Here is a 19454-nt window from a genome sequence, read left to right as displayed (position 1 = left end):
GGATCCCTTTCTTACAGCCCGGTTCAGGCTTTCAGCTGAGTTTGCATTCCTCGTTGTGACAGTCTCCAATATACACTTCCCCTTCTGAAACATTAATATTGTTCTTCCATAGTGGAAAGCTCAGGTGCCTCGGGTGGGTTCTGGACCAGGACAAAGCACTACGGCCAGCCAGACATTTCCTTCTAGACGTTTCCATTTCCCCACCATTGTATACGCTATTGGATTTGCAATATTGACCAAAATCATTGTACTTCCGCTCGGTTTGATATTTCTGTTCATTAATGGCTGCACACATCCAGCATTTGGTGAAGGTTGGTTTGTATTTTGGCTTTTTTTCCCCAGAAGAACGTGGTCCAGATGTATTAAATGCCAGATCAGATCTAGACACAGACAGTGCACATAATTTAGTGGAACTTTCTCCTGAAGGAACACCCATCGAAATTATGCTTGGAAAGGTAACGACTATCCTGAGATACATTTTCACTGATCTAAGCCTACATCAGATAAATTTTGGTTTGGTGGGTAATGCTTATGTACATGATCAACCTCAAGCCCACTGGACTTCCCTGTATCACCATTACTACTTAAAATGAAATCATTTACACATTTGCCCTTTCTTTTGATCTAGAAAGACTTACTGAGATGAAAGATTCTGTATATGTTTCCAATTCCCATAATTTAGCTCTTTAGTTCTTTTGGCAAACTGTTTTTCCTGCTGTGTCATTCTGTGGTTATGCAAAGTCTAGTGACAACACAGAAGATGGGGCAGGAAGAATGTCTGGGAAGCATCAAACTTGAGCCATCTTAAAAAATCTGTGTATGAGAGTCCAGACACTAGTTAGAACTCGCCTTTGTGCCTTCTGCCTGTGCAGACAAAAAGCAGGTGGACTTAATGCTGCTCTTTGACTGGGGCACAGACAGCTGCTCCATGGCGGAGTTACGTACTCACCAGTATATGGTGGAAACGCTTTGGTAAACCGTGTTATCCAGCTGTCCTGCAGAGTCTCAGTAAGATTCTGCCCGTGCCTGGTCGTGCAACCATGTGTCATAGCAAGTCTTCACCCACAGTAAACCGCCTCGGGAGCTACTGATACAGGTCCTTCCCTTGCATAGTTACAATCCGGTTACAAGCGAGGTGTAGTAGGGTGTTTGTATAATACAAATATACACCACTTCTTTACTTCGGTGCATTTACAGCCACCTACAGTAGTACAGTCCTTTTCATTAGAAACCTGTTACTTCTTGTTTAGGTTACAGAAGGTGAAATTGGCCCCTTCAGCTCGGTCAAAATTCAGATTGTGTTTGTGCCAGCTATCCCTGGGCACGTGCGGGCAGAGTTCATAATCATCTTTGACAACTCGGACTGCAAACCAGTGAGTGATTTTGTGCAAGACTTGCTTCAAAACACTGTAGAAAAAGAGTTTTAAATCCTCCTACTTCTGCTTTTCCCAAGAACTTAAAGAGCTTGGAATTCTATATTAGAACAGGAGGAGGAGGCAGAGGACAGACGCGTTTATGAACATTATGAGAAATAATGGGTACCCTGAGATGAGGTATTTGTGGTTTTTCAGTATCACGGGCAACATGCTATTCCTTCATGTTCTCTGGCAGAGATCCAAACTGAAGTAGAATTTTTTTTCCTGGGACACTGTAACATCTAGTTTTTATTTTACGAATTATTTTTATAGCTTTGCTTAATGAAAGAACCTGTTGTAATATGAATAATAAAATATTTTACTCAGCTGTAGTTCACAGCAGAAATTCTTGCCCTGTCTAGATCAGTAAGAATTTAAGACTAACAAGAATAATTACACTCCTGATTTATGTATTCACAGCTGTTCTTTAGTGCTGTTGGAGTTTCTACTGCTGTGCCGGTTTGGGTGCCCAATCCCAACATTGATTTAAAGATCTGTACGTATGATCGACTTTATCAGGATTGCATTGTCATTCAAAGCAGGTGAGCTGCCCCTTCATTTCAGCTGCTGTGGGAACTGGACCTGGGTATCCCCCAATCCTGACTCCCGGGACCAGCCATAGCTCTGCAATATTGGGATTAGTTCAGGTCTTTCCTCTCCTACAAGACTCCATCCTGTGCCCATCTGGTGGTACGACTATAAAGTCCCTTGAGAAGAGCAGCTCCACAGAGTTTCCTCATGTGGAATTTGCAAATTAAACATTAGGGAGATAAACGTGTCTAAAATGAAGTGTGCATTGGGTATAACTGATTCCACCAGTACATTTTATGAAAGAATTGTTATTTCTCAGCTATTTGACCTATAATTAAAGTCCATGGGAGACTTATGATCTGGAAACCAGCCTCGTGGCAACTCTTCTTTATGGAGAAGGCCAGTTGCCAGTCTTTCCAGACCTGGGGTGTGATGCTGGATAAGTCACGTCAGCCCTTTGGCATTTACTATCAAGCGGGAAGGGTACAACCCGTAGAGGCCTTAAGCACTGCACTGGGGTGACTGGTACCTTGTAAGTGACCACAGCAATTTACAGCGGAGAAAATCTCTGCATGATTCTGTAGTCCGAGTCAGTAACGGCTGAAGACTGGTTCTGTTTGCCCTGTAATATAAAGATCATATTTCTGCTCATTGGCTTCCAGAGATTCCGTGCTATCAAAGAGTAGTTACATGAACTTCCACTCTCTTAATTGTCTTCAGATGCTGGGTGTCTTCCCCCTACCTAATGCAGTCACTATTGAAGGCTTATTTTAACAATTTGCATTTCTTAGCTCCTATTTAAATAGGATTGGGGTGGGTCTGTGGGAGGGTGGGGGTGAGATTGGTTCTGTAGAAGCATCCATTCTAAACCTCTTACCAGAATTACAGACTGCAGAGATTCTTCACAGTTGGAAAGAAATGGGTAAAGCTGTTATCTCAGAAATTCAGCTTACAGATATGACAGGCACAAGTTATGTAAGTGATTTTACTTGGTCTAGATAACCCAGGGATAAAACTTATAAGTATAGAAGCAGAATAACTCTTCTAACGAAAACTTAAGATTTCAAGGGGATCCAAAGATAGAAGCTGTCAAATTGCTTAGGGCGAAACTTCTGAACTGAATCCTGCTGATCCTTTGCCAAGTTTCACCAAATTAAGAGCACTTAATATGTAGCAAACTGTCCTTAGTACCTTGGTGAACCGAGTCTTTGATTTATCACCCAATTCTCTGTAGTTAGGAAAAATAGTCTTTGTTGTACAGTCATTTGGGCTAAAATTCAAAGTATTTCATGTGCAGGACTATCATGTCACAACTTTCTCTCCTGCAACAGCAGCTAGATTTCATCATTCAGATGTGGCGCCTGGGAAGCTTCTCCTCTAGTAGCTGTTGGAATTCTTCCATAGCATGTGTCAGGGAGAGGGTTGCCCATTGTTACACGGTACACTTCAAACCACTTCTCAAACAGAATGAATTTAAACTGCTGAAAATAGCTGTAAAGTGCTCTTGGCTGAGAACAATTTCTTACATTAGATGCGTAAGTAGCTGTATTTTAACTGCAATAGTGAAGCTGGGGAAGGGTAGTAACGTGGTGAGGTCTGTGGTGTGGAACTACGTGCAGAGCCCAGGACAATTATCAGGCTATCAAAGAGGTGTCAAAGATAAGAGTTCGTTACAATGGCTTTACACGTGCAGTGTGTATCAGCTGCGGAGTTACGGCAGTGCCCGCTGGGAACTAGGGCTCGGAGCAACTGTTTGCTGGGGGAGAGCGAGGGTAAGAGCAGCGCAGCCCAGCTGAAAAGGGTGCCTGTCTAACAGCTGCTGAAACGCCTTAGCTAGTGAGAGCGCAAATTCAGATCCAGTATTAGCGTAACTTCTAGAACACAGATTCTTTAATTAAATGTTAATTAGATACTTAAATAATCCTGCTCTTCAGGAATATTCTTACAAGTTTCTGCTCCAATCCCTGAATAGTTATAGGAAAAAATCAAAATACCTAAAACTTGTAGCAAGAGAATTCTTTAAATTTTGGCACAAAATCTGACGCGGAGGGAGAGGGAGATGATGTGTTAAGAGAGCCTTTCATTCCCCACCGGCACACGCAAGCATCTGACACGAGCAGCGCAGAAAGAGCTCGTGTGCATCTCACTGCCACTGCGATCTTTGACAGCCTAGTCCATAAGTAGAAGGTGAAGTTTTCAAGTTGCTTAGAAAGCTCTGGCACTGAAGTGTCCCAACAAGCTCTGTGGAGTTGCAAAATGTTTGTTAACACTGGTCTGGTTTGGGGTTTTGATGGGGTTTTTTTCTTGTCACATAGAATACACTAATCAGGAACCGTAAATAAACAGCATAAAGGGTGGAAGTGTCTTACCAGAGTCCTGTCCAGTATAAATCACTTTGAGAAGTAATTTCTTCCACAGGTTATAATCTGCACCGATGTAAGGAAGTAGTATGTACTGCTCTTAGATTGTCTACGTCAGAAATCATTCTGGGCTCCCAGTACCACACACTATAGCTGTTGATTTAGGGCAGACCATCTGGACTGACAGCTTGTAAACCAGTCCAAGAGAAGGAAAATGACAAGCTGAAATATTTGTAAATCACTTGGCAACTTTGCATTTAGGCATGAAATTCCAAAGCAGGGTATGGTCTGAGGCTATCGCTGTATTATAACATGGCTGGAATTCAGGGAAATTAATTCATCTCCTCAAACAGGGAGATGTTTCCTCGCTTCCAATACACCATTCATAGGGCAAATGGATCACAAGTTTTAGCAGAGGAACTGGCAGTACCAGCTTAGCCACACTATGACTCCTAGCCCTGTAGAAGCTCTGCTGCTAGAGAAGAAGTTACAAGAGATCTGCAAATTTACTTCTATTTAAAAGAAGTTTCCACAGTTTTGGGGAGAAAACCCAAAAGCAGCAGTGATCTCGGTGCATTTGCACTCCAAGAGCAAATGGTGCTGAGATGGCAGTACGGGTAACCTCAACACCACCTAAGCATGTCTGACCTGTTTGCAGAGCAAAAGCCACGCTGCGTTTGAGCTTTGAAGTATGCAAAGAATTGAGTAAGCACATGGAGCTGCTTCCAAAAACGGGTTACGTTCAAGCTCAGTCATCCTTCAGTGTGCAGCTGAAGTTTCTGCCCAGGTAAGCTAACAACGTTCATCTTTCCAGTATTTGAGACCGTACCTGAAGGAGGCTCTCAGAGGAAATCCTGGGCAAGGCAGTTTCTTCTTCCTTCACACTGTCGCAGGCTGGACTTGACACTGCTGGTGTCAGTGCAGGCCTAGTCTCCCCCCTCTCTTCCCCCTTAAAAGCTGCCAGATGCTCCAGGAGGAAATTAGCTTGGATCCCATACCTGTGAGGCAATGCTTTTCCTGTGGTGACAGCAGCAGTCGCTGGTAGGCTGCTCCCATCTCCGTGGGGAAGCCGCTCTGCTACAATGGAGAGGTTGTCTAGGCAGGTGGCTACTTCACGGATCACTGATTAAATCATTTCTGGACAAGAACTCCTGTGCTTGCTAATTAAGGTAAGAGCAGGCTGGGCTTCCTGCTCGTATCCTTCCCACCTATGTACATTTTCCTACAAAATATGAATGCACTGATCATGAATTTTATGTGGCATTTTATGTAACGTCTTCTAAGATGCTAAAAGCCTTATCCCAGCAAGTTTCTCTTCTGCATTTTCTTGATACATCTACGTAAACAAACATAACTCGGTTATAGGAAACAATTCCAGTTTTTAAAAATCTAAGTACAGGAGCTTCAGATGACCACTGTTACCTTTATTGACCTTGTCTTTGCCATCCTAAAGAATTTAGCAGAAAATTTGATTGCTGCTGCAAACCTGCTGCTTTTTTTTGAATGGGTTATCTAGTCCCACTGATGTCAGTGTATCTGGATTGTCACTGATGTGCCTCTGGATTCTAAATTGAGAGTCTAACGACTGGTTCAAAGAACTGGAAGTATTTACAGTTCTTCCGACATCTCAAATCCTATCAGATTACACCACCAGTAACCGTTATGATGACATGTTTCAGTTCCTAAACTGCAGTGCTGTAAAGCACTGGTACACTTAGCGAGAGGATAAAGCATGGCTTGGATTTAGGGCATTAATCTTCCTTTGAAAATGGGGAGGCTTCAGAAAGGAGATTTGATGAGATTAAGGCATTTCTGACACACAAAATAAGTATCTGGCTGAGTTTACAGATCAGTTTTAAAGATCTGACACAGAAGGGAAGTGTGTGTATGACAGAGAGAGATGAGCTTGCTACCAGCGGATGTGAAGTACTGAGCTAGTGACACATTTCGGTAACTGCCACCTCGTTGACTTGGTATTACAAGCTGTATTAATAGAAGAGCTTTATTCAGAGTACACAGAAGTGAACAGAAACCCTCATGCAGCAATACCAAGTGAACTGATTGATGGCTTGGGAAGTTCTCCTGGGCGTTCTGTGCATGCTGAAATGCTTGGTCAGGTGTTACAATGCTCATAACTTTCCAGGTGTTTGGAGCAGCCATTTTCTGTTTATGTGAAGGCAAGTTCTGATCTGCTGACTTTCGGAACTCCCAGTTACCACATCTTTTGGTTTTCCTGCCTTTGGAACTAGTCCTGCAGATGCTGGCAAATCTGATTTGTCTGCTATGCTTCTCTTTAAGATGCCATTTCCAGAGCTCCCTCTGAAGGAGCTCAGTATCTTTTCCCCAGGACATAACAGCTAATTTGGAATCCAGCACTGTGTACATACAGTTACAATTATTTTTTTCCCTCTGGATTATTTTGTAATAGATTAATTAATTTCTTCTGCTATTCTAGGGTCCTGTAACAGAGTGAAAGCTGATACTTTATCCCTACCTTGCCCTAACTCCAGCTTCTCTCTTTAAACGAGTTAGCAACACCTTTGAAGATCACCCTCCAGAGCCACATTTCAGACTTGCCACATAACAGCCAGCAAGAGTTCAGATCACCATGGTGACTGAGTGGGTGCTGTATTCATTAAACAATTGCATGGAATTCCAGTAGTAGTAGTGGGAACGTTATCACATTATCGCTGTGGAGACCTAAGAACAGGAAGCCCTTCACTTGGATGCTGTAAGATGCTATAAATAGAGCAGCAGAGCTAAAATTGCTAAAGCTTTTGTATTGTCTTGGCTTGAGGCTCAGAAATTGAGTTTATGACAGCAAGATGCTTCAGCTGCAGAAAACCCGCATATTTCTTATAAATTACTGATCTGGTACATAACCAGACCCGATCGGTCTCCAAGTTCATTTCAGTTTGTCTCTGTGCTTTGTGACACAGCAGGTCCTGCCTCAGACTGGCTGGTTATTAACTAATGTCGGTGTCAAAACTAACAGCCGTGCCTAGCTTGGGTTCGTTACGGGCTGTGGTTGCAGCGAAGGTGCAGAAGGTGTATAGCTAAAGTATACTTTAAATTTTTCAGAGTTTAAATAACTGCGTGGCATTGTAAAGGAGGATAAATGGGTGCAGAGCTCTCTGAATAACTCCCTTAAACTCCTGTGTGTCCAAAATCCTGTCTTAAAAAAATAAATAAAAAATCCAGCATTATCGTACAAGGTCAGTTACTGTAACGTCACTGCTAGATGCCGCGCAGTCCGTGCGCAGCTGCTCGGAGCAGGCTGGCTGGGGGTGTGCTGTTTTGCAGGAAACTTGGGACAAGTCCATGGTATTTCTGATGCGACTGCATCTTCTTCGACAGGAGGAACTTCATAGGTCACCAATTTTTGACTGGCCTTTTTTCTACCATTCTTCCACCATTTTCCCTAATACTTGCTTATATGTTGCATAAAGGATTTGAGAGAAGCATTGGAATTGATGCTGAACCTGTGAATAGTTCTATCTGATCACAAATACTGTGTTAAGATTAAAAGCTGTGAATAATAAAACTTTTAGACCTTACGTGTGTGTCTTTGGGGGGGGGTTTTTGTTCAGAAGAAATACATCCATCAAAAGTTTATTATTCCCCTCAAGTAGAAAACAGTCACGATAGCTTTATGAAACTGAAGGTACTGTTTGATTTTTAGGCACTCTCTTCCTGAAGATGCAGGGAGCTATTTTAATGAAGAGACAAGAGTTCTGGAAGCTCCGGTGACAATACTGGTTGCGGATCAGGTCAGTGATTTTTTTATTATGCTGGTTCTCAGCCTGACAACAGATGTAAGTTATTGTAGTGATTGTTCACTTAATGATACCTAATCTTTGATTAGTTCTTTACTAGTTGAAGTCCTTTGATAATAGTAAAAGGTGCTTAAAGTGATAAAACAGATTTGGTAGTTTCTTCTTGTCAGAGTTGTTACAATACAAAAGTTAAATCCTTTCTAGTTAGTGCTCACCTGTTCCCTAGTAGTTTATTTTGTACAATAACTTTTTTGCAGTTATCTCTTGGATGACACTTCACTTAAGTCCTGTCCTGTCACAGTGCTACAGACGGAGGTTTTTATCCTGTGCTCTTGCATTTGTTTCAGGCTAAAAAAGTTGATTGTACCGTCCATGCAATCGTTACTACTTCTGATTTGGAAATCAGTCCCGCGCAAATCGATTTTGGATACTGCACCATCTATGAAGCCATGCAGACAAATGTCATGCTAACAAACAAATCCATCTTGCCACAAGAGTTCGGATTTGTGGGACTTCCAGAGGTATGTTGTTATCCCCCACGCACCTTTTGTGTCAAAATATATTTAATTACTCTGAAAACATGTTTCGATGTGAGTGCAAATGAGTTCTGGTACTGGTTTGTGTGAATTTCATCCTGTTAGACTCTAAGTGTTTCCCAAGCAGCGTTAACACCTTTGAGGAGGCTTTACTATTCTCACCTACAGAACAGCATCAGACTAACTGTGTCCTATCAGAAAACCTGATTTTTACACCACAAATCTACTAACACAATAGCTGGTGCACTTTGCTTTCAGACTCACAGGTCACCTATACAAGCTAAACAAAACAGGCTTAAAGATGCTGCTTCGGCCTTGAGGCTGAGCTGTATCACATTGTTTGCATCCAAATGCCAAACTGGAGGGCCATGTCCCAACTGCTTACTGGGCATCATCCCCCGAACCACGCCTGGCTGTTTTCTGACTAAGTTGACATGGAGGCAAAATTAATCACAGGAGCTGCCAGTTTCATGTGGGCTACTGAAGTGAGTTTTTCACAGAAAGTTAGCTGCTCAGGCTTCGTAATAGCATGGTGATCACAGCGTGAAATGGTTCAGCGTGTTGGAATCAGAGCTGGAGGAACCTGACTCTTATAATGAGGCATTCTCCCTTTCTCTGCTATTTTAGCCATTAAAATCGAGGAGTTAGATAAAAGCAAAGGGCACCTTCAGCTTCCTAAAGCTTTACTTCACCAAATGTGTTTCATGATTAGCTTAGAATGTGATGGGGAGACATTCTTGATTCACCAATTCAAACACAAACCAATACACATTTGTAGCTATTAAACTGGTACTTGTCCCTGTGGTCATACCAGAATCAGCTCTTCAAAGATTCGGGGGGAGATTTTTGTCATATTTCATTCAGTCATCCATGAAGAGTAAACAAACATCATTAGAGAAAGGCAATTACCATAGGTGGTAAGAAGCTAAGGAAGAGTTTCAGCTGAAGTCTGAGTTAATGGATTTAATGCTTTTCAAGTTTTAATAACAATTTTTTATCCTGTGGTTTTGAAGTTTGTTGAAGTTCAACCCAATGATGGATTTGGAGTGCTTCTTCCTCTTGAAAGCCTGACATTGGACATAATCTTTAAAGCTAACAAGGCAAAAGAGTACAGCTTTGAACTAACCTGCAAGTCGGAGATTAATCGGTACGTTAAGAATCTGATGGAGTAGTAGGTCATCTGGAAGTCTAAGTCACGCTGGATTTCCACTGGTAAGATAGTTCAGAAATTGAATCCCTGCCTGCTTTGAGGAGGAAAGGCTTAGATAAAAATGTGAGGCAGGTGGGAACTCCCCAGCTGACCGGAGTTGCTCAGTGCCTCTTAGTTTTCTCCTTTGTGTACGTGGCTGTCAGTATTGAGATGATTTTTCACGTCCCACCTGAAAGTCATCCTTGCGACATACCCAAGCTGCAGGTTTGCTCCTTAACCTGCAATATTCTGCTTGCTTTTTCAGCAGAATTACTGAAGGATGTTTTTTTGGTAAAAATGCTTCATACATTAAGCTAATGCTACTAAAATAATGATGGCATAAACTTTGATTTGACTGGATGTATTTCCAGAAGTTGACAGAGGAAGAATTCAAGCAGGGACTCTAGCCAATTGTGCATTAAAAATAGATAGTATTATTGTTCATCTTTAGGCAAAATTCCCATTGCAAGCTTGAAATTCTGCTTAAATAGGGACTACAGGATTAGTTCCCTATTTTCCGGGCTGATTAAGAGACTATTTTATGCTGAGACAATTTATCATCTGTTTATTTTTAGACGATTCAAGCTGTCATGCAAAGCGGTTGGAGTCCACCCACCTCTTGAATTGTCTCATTCCTTAGTTCAGTTTGCTGCAACAGCTTTAAATGGTGTGTCTACAGCAACACTGTACGTGATGAATCCCCATGTGAGCATCAGCCGCTTCACTCACGCTGTCCCGAGAATTGGCAACGGGGAAGTTGCCCCTGTTGGACCCACTTCATTTGAATTCTGTGTGCCAGAAGACTGTCCAGTGACAATTACACCTTCTGTTGGGACTGTGTTGCCTGGGGAGGTAAATTCACTTTAAACATTGAGTGTTCTGCCAGGTCTTTTGATAATCTACGTCCCTAAAGCTGCTGTCTCCCCCAAATGAAGCTCAGTACATAAATTAGTGTTAGAATAGCTGGGATCTTTTGTGTTGTTTGAAATAATGTTTTAAATCACACATGAGGGGTTAACCACCAAACCTGGCTAATGCTTTCTGGGAGCTTTTACCCTGAATGTTCTTTCTGTTGTCATTACGATGTATTTGAAGAATGTTTAAATGTCAGAAATACTGGTCATGTAAACCCAGCCCACTTTAACATAAGAGGCTTCCAAAAAAGCTGCAAGTGACCTTATCCTTAGGAACATCTTATTCACTTGGTAAAAAAAAAAGTATTCTATTTGTTAATTTTGTGCTGTCATGTGTATGCTGCTATTGAGCTTTAGGTAGAACACAAACACACGTATGAGGCTGAATTTTGCCTGTCATTCTTGCGTATGCTCTCGCTCCCAGAAAAGCTTGATTCAAGTGTCCTTCAGACCAACATTGTCAGATCAGCTAATCAGAGAAGAGGCAGTTCGGAGGCTTTGCAGAGCAGCTGCGGCAGGGGCAGAAATACAAGTAAGGAATGCTAAGAACTAGCACATGCTGTTGGTCTGTTACTTCCAGATACTTGTTTCTCTGGATGGTGTTTTTATGATAAAATTGTTTGCGTATTAATGAAGCCCAAACTCCTGGGCCATGTAAGACCTGCCTGTAAAGGACAAGATCATGACTGTACTGTTGCACTTAATGTGTAGCCTGTTCACTGAACAATAATTTAATTTCATGCTAACAATTTCAGAAGCATTCCTAGAGGGTCTTCTTGCAATGCTAACTGCAGGTACTCTTAAAAAAGTGTCTACACCTCTTGCAGATTTACAGCGTACACGGACTTTATATGCAATGCTGTGGGTCAGTTACTTTATGTGAGCACTTTTGTTTGTCTTTATTTATGAGATAAATGGGTACAATTCCCTTGAGAGATACAGTCTTCTACTCACCTGCTCCAACAGGGGAACTCTCTTTTAAAGATGGGGTAAAGTATGTCCATTTCAACTTAATTTTACATTATTAGAAATGTATGAAATAACTGCTGTGCCTCTGGCTTGTTACCATAATCCTACTGCTGTCACCTTATTCCATGCGCTCTGTCACCCCCGAAGTTCTGTATCCTTGGGCCAGGGACTGTGGATCTGTAAACTGATGTCTTGACTGGATTACTGGTGGAAACCCTCGGTGTTAATGTCTCCGTATGTGTGCCTGCAGAAACAGAAGAAAGATGAAAAGAGAGAGGGAAAGAAATCAAGCAACTCCATTACCAGCCAGCAGTCTTCCAGACAGCTCGTAAGGGCTGGAAGCAGCAAAAGCCTGACTTCTCTGTGTAGTTCTGAAGAACCGGAATCCAAAGAGTTAAAGCCTGAGTAAGTAGCAAAAGCATCGTGTACTCCATAGACAACATTCTTTTTATAAGTGGTTAAATAAATCTACTAAAACCTGTAGGTCAACAAGGAAGCGAACTGTGGAGGAGGAGCAGCTTTAGCTGTGTTGCAGAGGCTGTTTCCAGAATTAGCGCTGCTGTTAAGCCACAGCTGTACCCTCTCATGTCAGGCAAAGAATCCCTTTATCCATCAGGGGGATTGAAGACTTCAAAGAACATGTCAGAAAGCAAGAGATGTGGCTGAGGGGGTAGATCTGGCTGAACCAACAGGGGCATTATTTTAAAGGGTGACTAGAAAGCTGAGTTTAGTGACCAAAAGAAACTGCTACTGATGTACCTTTTCTGAACAGGTCTAACAGAGCTGAACACATTCAACCCAGATGCAAACCATCTGATGGCCCATACCCTTGGATTTGGGTTATGGGTGTTTTTTTTCTGAGGGCTTACATAGTCCATCGCATTAGACGTGGTCATCTTCAGCCCAGAAACGTAATGATGCTGTGAAACATGCCTTTTGAACAGTCATTTTGCAATACATGTCCCTCAGTGAGAATTAGCATTAATAGCATGTGCTATCCAGAAATGTGGATACTTGGATGCAAAATCTGATACTTGAGGTCCCTTCTTTAGTGTATAATTCAACTTTTTAGAACAGGACTTCTGCCCAGTCAGAGGAATTTAGAAGTGCTTGAAAGTAAATACATGCTTAAACACCAGGCATTTGGCTGCACTGGACATTAGCTATTTTTGACTAAAATCCCAAGTTAATGGCAATCGATCAATTATAATTTTTAAATTCTTTCAATACAGGTCATAAAAATAAAATTTATATTAGAAAGCTCCCATTATGAAGTGTGCCTGAGGCTTTGCATTACAGCCGTGTGATCAAGTGTGTTTGCATAGCGTTGAAATGATGGGGAAGTACTGGAAGACACTAGAACACTGTATGTGTTCAACATAGGAAACTGTATCGAGGATATTGCCATCCTTGGTATGACATCTCTTATCTGGGTTTTTAATTTTTATTGTCATTTGGTGAGAAAAGCAAAGTACTCTGTAGGGTGGGTCCATTACCGTGCATCAAGACAGTCACTTTGTCTCCGTTCTGTGTTCAATTTTGAATTTCTAAGAAGCAGTAAACACAAGCAGCTCAGCAGACACCTCTTTGATTTTTTTATTATTTTTTTTTTAATCCTGCTCTCTCATTTACTAAGATGATTCTTATTCCTGGATTTTCTAGTTCTGATGCTTATATGGCAGCCCAGGATTTCCTGACGAGGAATTTCAGTGGGAGGTTTGAAAAATACATCATACCATGCTTTGTTGCAAGTGGACAGATCGATGACAAGAAAGGCTCTGAAAACCTGAGCTGCAGGTATTTGCAATTTATGACAGTTCAGAGATCTGAGGGGGAAACGGTGGGCAAGTTAATTTATTCATTTGGGGAGAAATTTGTTTTCTCATCTTAATTACTTCATAGGTCAGTGGTAGAAAGTCATGCTTACAACCCACTAGTTGGATAAGAATCAAACACATGAATATCAAAGCAGCTTAAAGAATAATTGTGTGGAAGATGTAAGCAAGCCAGAGGTAGTTTATCTTTCTGCTTAGGCATACACAGAAAAGTCAGCTGCCAAAAATCCTGCGATACAAACAGAATAAGACAGACTTATGACGGTATTTCTGTATGATCCAAGAGCAAATATCCTTTTACTCTCTCTCTAGCCCTTACAACACTTTGTATTTGGAGTTGCACTGTCCAGCCGTAGCACCTTCTGTTGTGGTCACTTCAGATAATGGAAAAAACACCCTCAATTTTGGTGAGGTTGCAGTAGGTATGAAATTTGAATTCAAATTTTGAGCTTTTTCTGTCTGACGTTAGTTTCTTCTGAGCAGAGCTTTGCATTTTGTTTTACATCGTTCGGTTGATTTTCAAAAGCCAACATAGACATTAGCTGTGTAACAGGTGCTTAGGTGCAATATCAGGAGCCTGTCTGGCCAGCTGAGGCATGTGCAAAAGCAGACTTGATCCCAAACTGCGGAATCAGAAGCTCTACAAGTGACTGTCCAAAAGTGGAAGTATTTTGATGAGCTTTGAGTAGTGTATTAGCCAGAGAAACAGAATGAATGTTTGGCCCAGGTAGAGGCAGGAGTGAACAGAAGGAATGGTAATGCGTGAGGGAGTGTCACCGCTTTTTGAAATGTTTTCGTTCCTGTCAGGCCACCGAATGATAAAGCAAATTACAATAGAAAATACCTCCCCGGAGAAGCTGCAAGTATCCTTGTTTGGAGCATATAAGTTTCCTGCCCTGCGGCGTTGGTTTAATTTGACTCTTTCTGCAGGAGGAACTGTGTGACGCGGAAGCAAGTAGAAGGTAGTGGATTTCAGATGTAGCACACATCTTTGAGTGAGGCAGGAGGTGGTGTGAGGAACATATTGGATGAGCTTGGGTCACCTGCTGGAAAGCTAATTGCATTCCACACTTTTAACTGGAAATAATTCTGCATAGGGCCAAACCTGAGAAGCACTTAACCACTTCCTAAAGAGTATGAGGTACTGATCCAAAGCTGGTTTCAGTACACTATGACGTGCATGTGAAACAGAACCAACAACTCAAATTCTTGCACAGTGCTTCTCTGAATACCTTGTAAGAAGAGGCTCCTACACTGGCCTGTTTGGATAATAAGGAGATGGCATGTCCCAGACCTCAGGGTGTAATGACCCATTCCAGGCAAAATCTGAAAACGGAGTTACCTGGAGATCTTATTAACTGGAAAGGGATCTTGCAGCTATTTGAATTCTGGAGGGGGTGGGGGGTGGGGGGAATTTGGCTAGTTCATTTTTCTGAGTAGTTACTGATCTCTGGAAAAGGCTATAGATGGTTAGTTTATACATCTTTGGCTGGAACAATATTTCCTTGAGTTGCACTGTTCTAGCTCGGATTCTCAGTTCTGAATCCCAACGGTCCCTTCCTGTTGGTCAAACCAGTTGGAATGCTTGAGCCAGGTGAAACTAAACCACTCAGCATCACTTTTTGTCCAAATGAGGATAAATGGGTGAGTAGGAGATACAACAGTAATGGGGAAAAAGGGGACAGGTGGAGAGGTGTAACCGCTGTGTAGTATATACATATTGCTGGCTGGGATGGGGCTGTGTAATAATAAGAAAATATTTGTTGCTGTGCAAGGCCCCTCCCAACATTTGGATCTTTGTGCGTTAAAAGCAGGAGTTCTGTAGTAATGGCCTGTTTGTGGAGGGGGGCAGCTGGAGGGGAGGGGGCTGTTTTCCTTCAGCAGAGGGGCTAACACAGACCTCCTCGTGGCAGTTTTTTGAAATGCTGGACATCTGGACGGCAAAAACCAATCTAACCCTAAGTATCACTGGTCACGGGGTGATGCCATCAACGGTTTGCTCTGTGGAAGACGTACTCGATATGGGATATGTCATAGCCGGAGAGAAGGTGACTGCCACGTTCAAGGTAAACCCCTCTGTGCTGAACTGGGAAGCACTTCAGGTTTAGTGAAGAGGAAGAGGAGTTGTGTAGTTTCTAGTCCGGCAGAACGTCAGGCTGAGTGGCAAACTGTAGGCAAAAGTACCCAGCTTTAAAATCACGCCTGGCAGAGTGATGTGGTGCTGTTTCCGGCCAAAGGTAACAGAACTCCGTGGGGAGGCTCTTGTTCGCTGCTTCTGTCCTGCCTGCAGCCTGTATGAAAAAATAGAGATCCAGTGCCTTCTACAAAAGAAAAAGAGAAATGGCCTGGCGATCTTTCCATGGATCTAGCCAGTATGCAGAGGGAGCTGACGTCAGAAAAGCTTTGCTTTTACCAGTGTTAGAAATATTTGCTCTCGTTGTTCTGTCCTTTACTGTGGTCACAGTTGAGGCTGCTCTGTGTCCACAGAGAGCAGTGTCAGAGGTACCTGGGTGAAATGCCAGACTGGTCCTACGAAGAGCACCTGAGAGTCTGCCATGGTACAGCCTAGAGAAGTTTAACTGATTTTGCTTGTTCATATACTGCCAAATCCCCCAGATTCAGGCCAAGATCTAGGCATAATTTTTCTGCTCTCAGATATTGTCAAACTATGTCAATAACCAAAACATATTATTTGCTGCAGGACTCATAAAAGGAGCCTGGTCCCCGTCGTTGGGGTCGAGGGTTGACAGGACATGCTGTGGGTAGCAATAACATGTGCTTTCGGTGGCATCTGGGTACACAGCAGTGCAGTAACGCAGCAAAATCAACCCAGCCAGTTCACAAGCTATGGCTCCTAGAGGCTTGAGAGCCAGTTTTCCTAATGAAAATGCTGTTGTGTGAATTTATGTCATCAGATACAGAACACTTCCACACTGACCCTGCGGTACTCCATACAACTAGATTCGCTTTCACCAACAAGGGACAAAGACCGGCAGAGACTTCCATCCTTCATTACGTCCACTTCGCAAAGAACAGAGTTTGTTGGTAAACTTACTTGTTTGGTTGGTGTTTTGTTTTGTTTTGTTTTTTCTTTCTTTTGTTAAAGACTCCTGAAGTAGAAAGCAGCATTACTTTGTCCTTTTAGATCTGCACAACTGCCAAAACCTGGGGCATCACATCACTGAAATTAAAGACCTTTTGTTTCCCCAGAAAGAGCTGTACTAATTCTTCCAATATGGGTAGCTGTAAGTTTATGCAGCCTGAGCAAATATCCACAAGTAAGGAGGTGCTGGTGTTTGGATCTAAATAAACCCACGCAGTAACTGCACATTAAAGAATGTACCAAGGGACGTCCATCTCTAAAAACACAGTGGAATACAGGAGGGGTTGGGTGATGCTGCTTTGGCTCCTCCAGAGCTCAATGCATTAACCTGATGGATTTATCTGGTATTTCTAACATCCAGTTTTGCTGCAAAACCAGGTATCGGGTCTTATTCATTTGCTATTCCAACAAAAATTAAATGGGTTTAAAATACATTAAGGTACACCAGAGGTGTCTTCCTTTCTTATTTGTATCCTCATTTTTATTTACCAGGAACACAGAACTATAATGGCTTAAGTGTGTTCAGCATCTTTCCAACAGAAGGAGAAATTGTTGCTGGGAAGAGCCAGGATTTCTCTGTTACTTTCAGGCCTGATCACAACAGTCTGTACTATTCTGACCGTCTCAAGGTTGTGCTCTTTAGCAAGGTGAGACAGACAAGACACCTGGATTATGAAATCGAAGTCTAAATATGACCTGCCGTGCTTTTTATCACCAGGGGTCTTAGGAGGCGTTTCAGATAATTGTATCGAGTAGACAGTATTTGTAGGCAGAAATATTAGCTTTATTAGATTAACGATGTAGGTAGGAGATGGCAGCTTTGAGGGCAAATTACTTTTTTTTCAGGTTTTAAATGTCCAGTTAAATGTTCGGCAGTGGGATTCTGCTGCCCAGCTGTCCACACTGTAAATGAGAGAGGATGGAGCCAGGTTGCTGCCACTCCACTGAGCAGGGCTCCAAGTGGCTTCCCTGCGAGTAGCATTGAATGGCAGCGGAGAGCGGAGCTACACCTGCACGCTGCAGGCTGGCAGGTGCACCAGCACCAGGAAGCTGCCTTGGCGGTCGCTCAGCATGAGGAGGGAGGTTTCCATCTGTAGAGCAGCAGTTGAGCTTAGATGAAGCCCAAGTCAGGATACACAGGCTGGCAGCATAGCAGGTGGCGTGTCGTGTCCCAGAAGAGACAGACCAAAAGTTAATGAAGAGTGCCAGCTAATGACCGTGGCGGGCACTGCAAACAGAGCAGACACCGGCAGCGAGCGATCAAAAGCTCTTTCTCTTCGTGCAAATTTTGTATCTCCTGGTTATCTTTGGAACTGTGGTTAAGAATGCAGGTGAGCTGAAGATGAATGGAGACTTGTCCTAGTTCACGAACTTTATCCAAGTTTGGCAGCAGATTAGTTTTGCCTCTCTTAGTGGCATTAGTACAAGTAGTTTGTCCAGTCCCTTCCTGAGGCACATTGTCCGAGAACGGAACGTTGCTTGAAGCAGAATCACCTGAGTGGACAAGACGCGGGGAAGGCGCAGGACTCTACATTAGAGTATGGGGCCTCCAGGTGTTTGCAGAGGCAGGTGATGCTGTTGTGTCACTATTCCAGTTACATTGGTCCGTAGGCTGTAACCTGCATTTGAAGCATTCTTGTCTCCTAGAAAACAGCCCACGTGATCCACCTGAAGGGTGCAGCAAGGGATCATCCAATGTTTGTGGAAGGGGGAGTTCCTCTGGATGTGCCCATTGAGTCCTTGGCTGTGACGTTACCTGTGTCCTCGCAGGAAGCTCTAAGAGGAGGTAATGTAGTGTATAAGCACCTCCTGGCTTCTGAGCTACAGATAAATCCAAGCACATACCATGCACAAGTAGGAATATCGTAAACCAGTGTGTGTGTCATGGGACCAGAAAACAAGCGTGAAACTTGATAAACAATTAGTAGTTAAAGTTTACAATTGCAAATTGAGCAAAACTTCCTTCTGCTTAATCCTTCGCTAACTGTGTAATAAGGATCTCCTTATCTATGCCAGCTCACAAGTCTGCATCAACATCAACATCACTTTGTTTTGACCCGTCCTGGTGTGATTTATGTTTGTTCCAAACTGATAATCACTAGTTTTGACTGTCTCAAAGTTCACGAGATTCGTATTTGTTTAGAGCTGCAAGAACCAGTGAAGTCTATTCTCCTCATTCTGGAGTACATGGAGGGAGGGAGTTCTCCAGTGCCAGCAACAGCAGAACTGAAAGTTGGAGCTATACAGACTGCTCAGTTTGCATCTAAGAAGGTGAAGAAAATTAAAAGTGCAGTTTTATGTCAGACCCTGTAAGGAAAACTGACTGGGCACAAATGGCGATTAGTTCTTTCTGCAAAAAATTTGCTCTATGAATTTAAAAGTATACACCTTTGGGGGTTTCTGATGAACATTATAAAAGTGTTTTCAGGGGATAATAGGAGGAATTAATGTTCTTACATTAAGTCAGCAACAAAATCAATCTAGCAGTTTGCTTCCCTAATTCTGAAATACAGAAGTCTGAGCACAGAATAGGTCTGATCCGGTTATTTTAGCGTAGTATTTGGTGCCAACATGTCACACGAACAAGTTTCGCTGTTTCAAAGGGCAGAAGCAACTCGGCAAGCAATAGCTCCCCCCGGCCCTAGCATCGGGGCGATGCAGCCCTCCCCGAACAGTCCCCGCGTTCGAAGGAGCGGAGCTGCCGGTAACAGGGCGTGTGGCGTGTCCCCCGCAGGCCGTGGAGTTCAGCTGGGAGAACCTGCCGCTGCTGCAGCAGCGGGGCTTCGCCCTGGAGCCGGGGCGCGGGGCGCTGCAGCGTGGGCAGGG

At 42.9% G+C, this 19454-nt stretch overlaps 1 protein-coding gene across 1 annotated transcript in view; it reads left to right on the top strand.

Annotated features, from left to right (window-relative positions):
* CFAP74 (cilia and flagella associated protein 74) overlaps positions 1 to 19454 on the top strand; it is a gene marked incomplete at both ends in the record, with an annotated part of 35501 nt that overhangs the window by 14615 nt on the left and 1432 nt on the right. Inside the window, 19 exons of the mRNA XM_010132676.1 lie at positions 343 to 455; positions 1251 to 1373; positions 1836 to 1957; positions 4965 to 5093; positions 7989 to 8076; positions 8430 to 8603; positions 9632 to 9765; positions 10383 to 10659; positions 11146 to 11253; positions 11941 to 12095; positions 13353 to 13487; positions 13838 to 13947; positions 14333 to 14388; positions 15050 to 15169; positions 15439 to 15591; positions 16441 to 16570; positions 17121 to 17275; positions 18276 to 18414; positions 18748 to 18937. Of these exons, the coding sequence (XP_010130978.1) occupies positions 343 to 455; positions 1251 to 1373; positions 1836 to 1957; positions 4965 to 5093; positions 7989 to 8076; positions 8430 to 8603; positions 9632 to 9765; positions 10383 to 10659; positions 11146 to 11253; positions 11941 to 12095; positions 13353 to 13487; positions 13838 to 13947; positions 14333 to 14388; positions 15050 to 15169; positions 15439 to 15591; positions 16441 to 16570; positions 17121 to 17275; positions 18276 to 18414; positions 18748 to 18937 (2611 nt within the window). The remainder of the gene's footprint in view (positions 1 to 342; positions 456 to 1250; positions 1374 to 1835; positions 1958 to 4964; positions 5094 to 7988; positions 8077 to 8429; positions 8604 to 9631; positions 9766 to 10382; positions 10660 to 11145; positions 11254 to 11940; positions 12096 to 13352; positions 13488 to 13837; positions 13948 to 14332; positions 14389 to 15049; positions 15170 to 15438; positions 15592 to 16440; positions 16571 to 17120; positions 17276 to 18275; positions 18415 to 18747; positions 18938 to 19454) is intronic.

This window comes from Buceros rhinoceros, unplaced genomic scaffold, assembly GCF_000710305.1.
Source record: "Buceros rhinoceros silvestris isolate BGI_N320 unplaced genomic scaffold, ASM71030v1 scaffold41373, whole genome shotgun sequence".
NCBI classification, from domain to species: domain Eukaryota; kingdom Metazoa; phylum Chordata; class Aves; order Bucerotiformes; family Bucerotidae; genus Buceros; species Buceros rhinoceros.
This window is presented reverse-complemented; position numbering and strand designations above follow the sequence as displayed.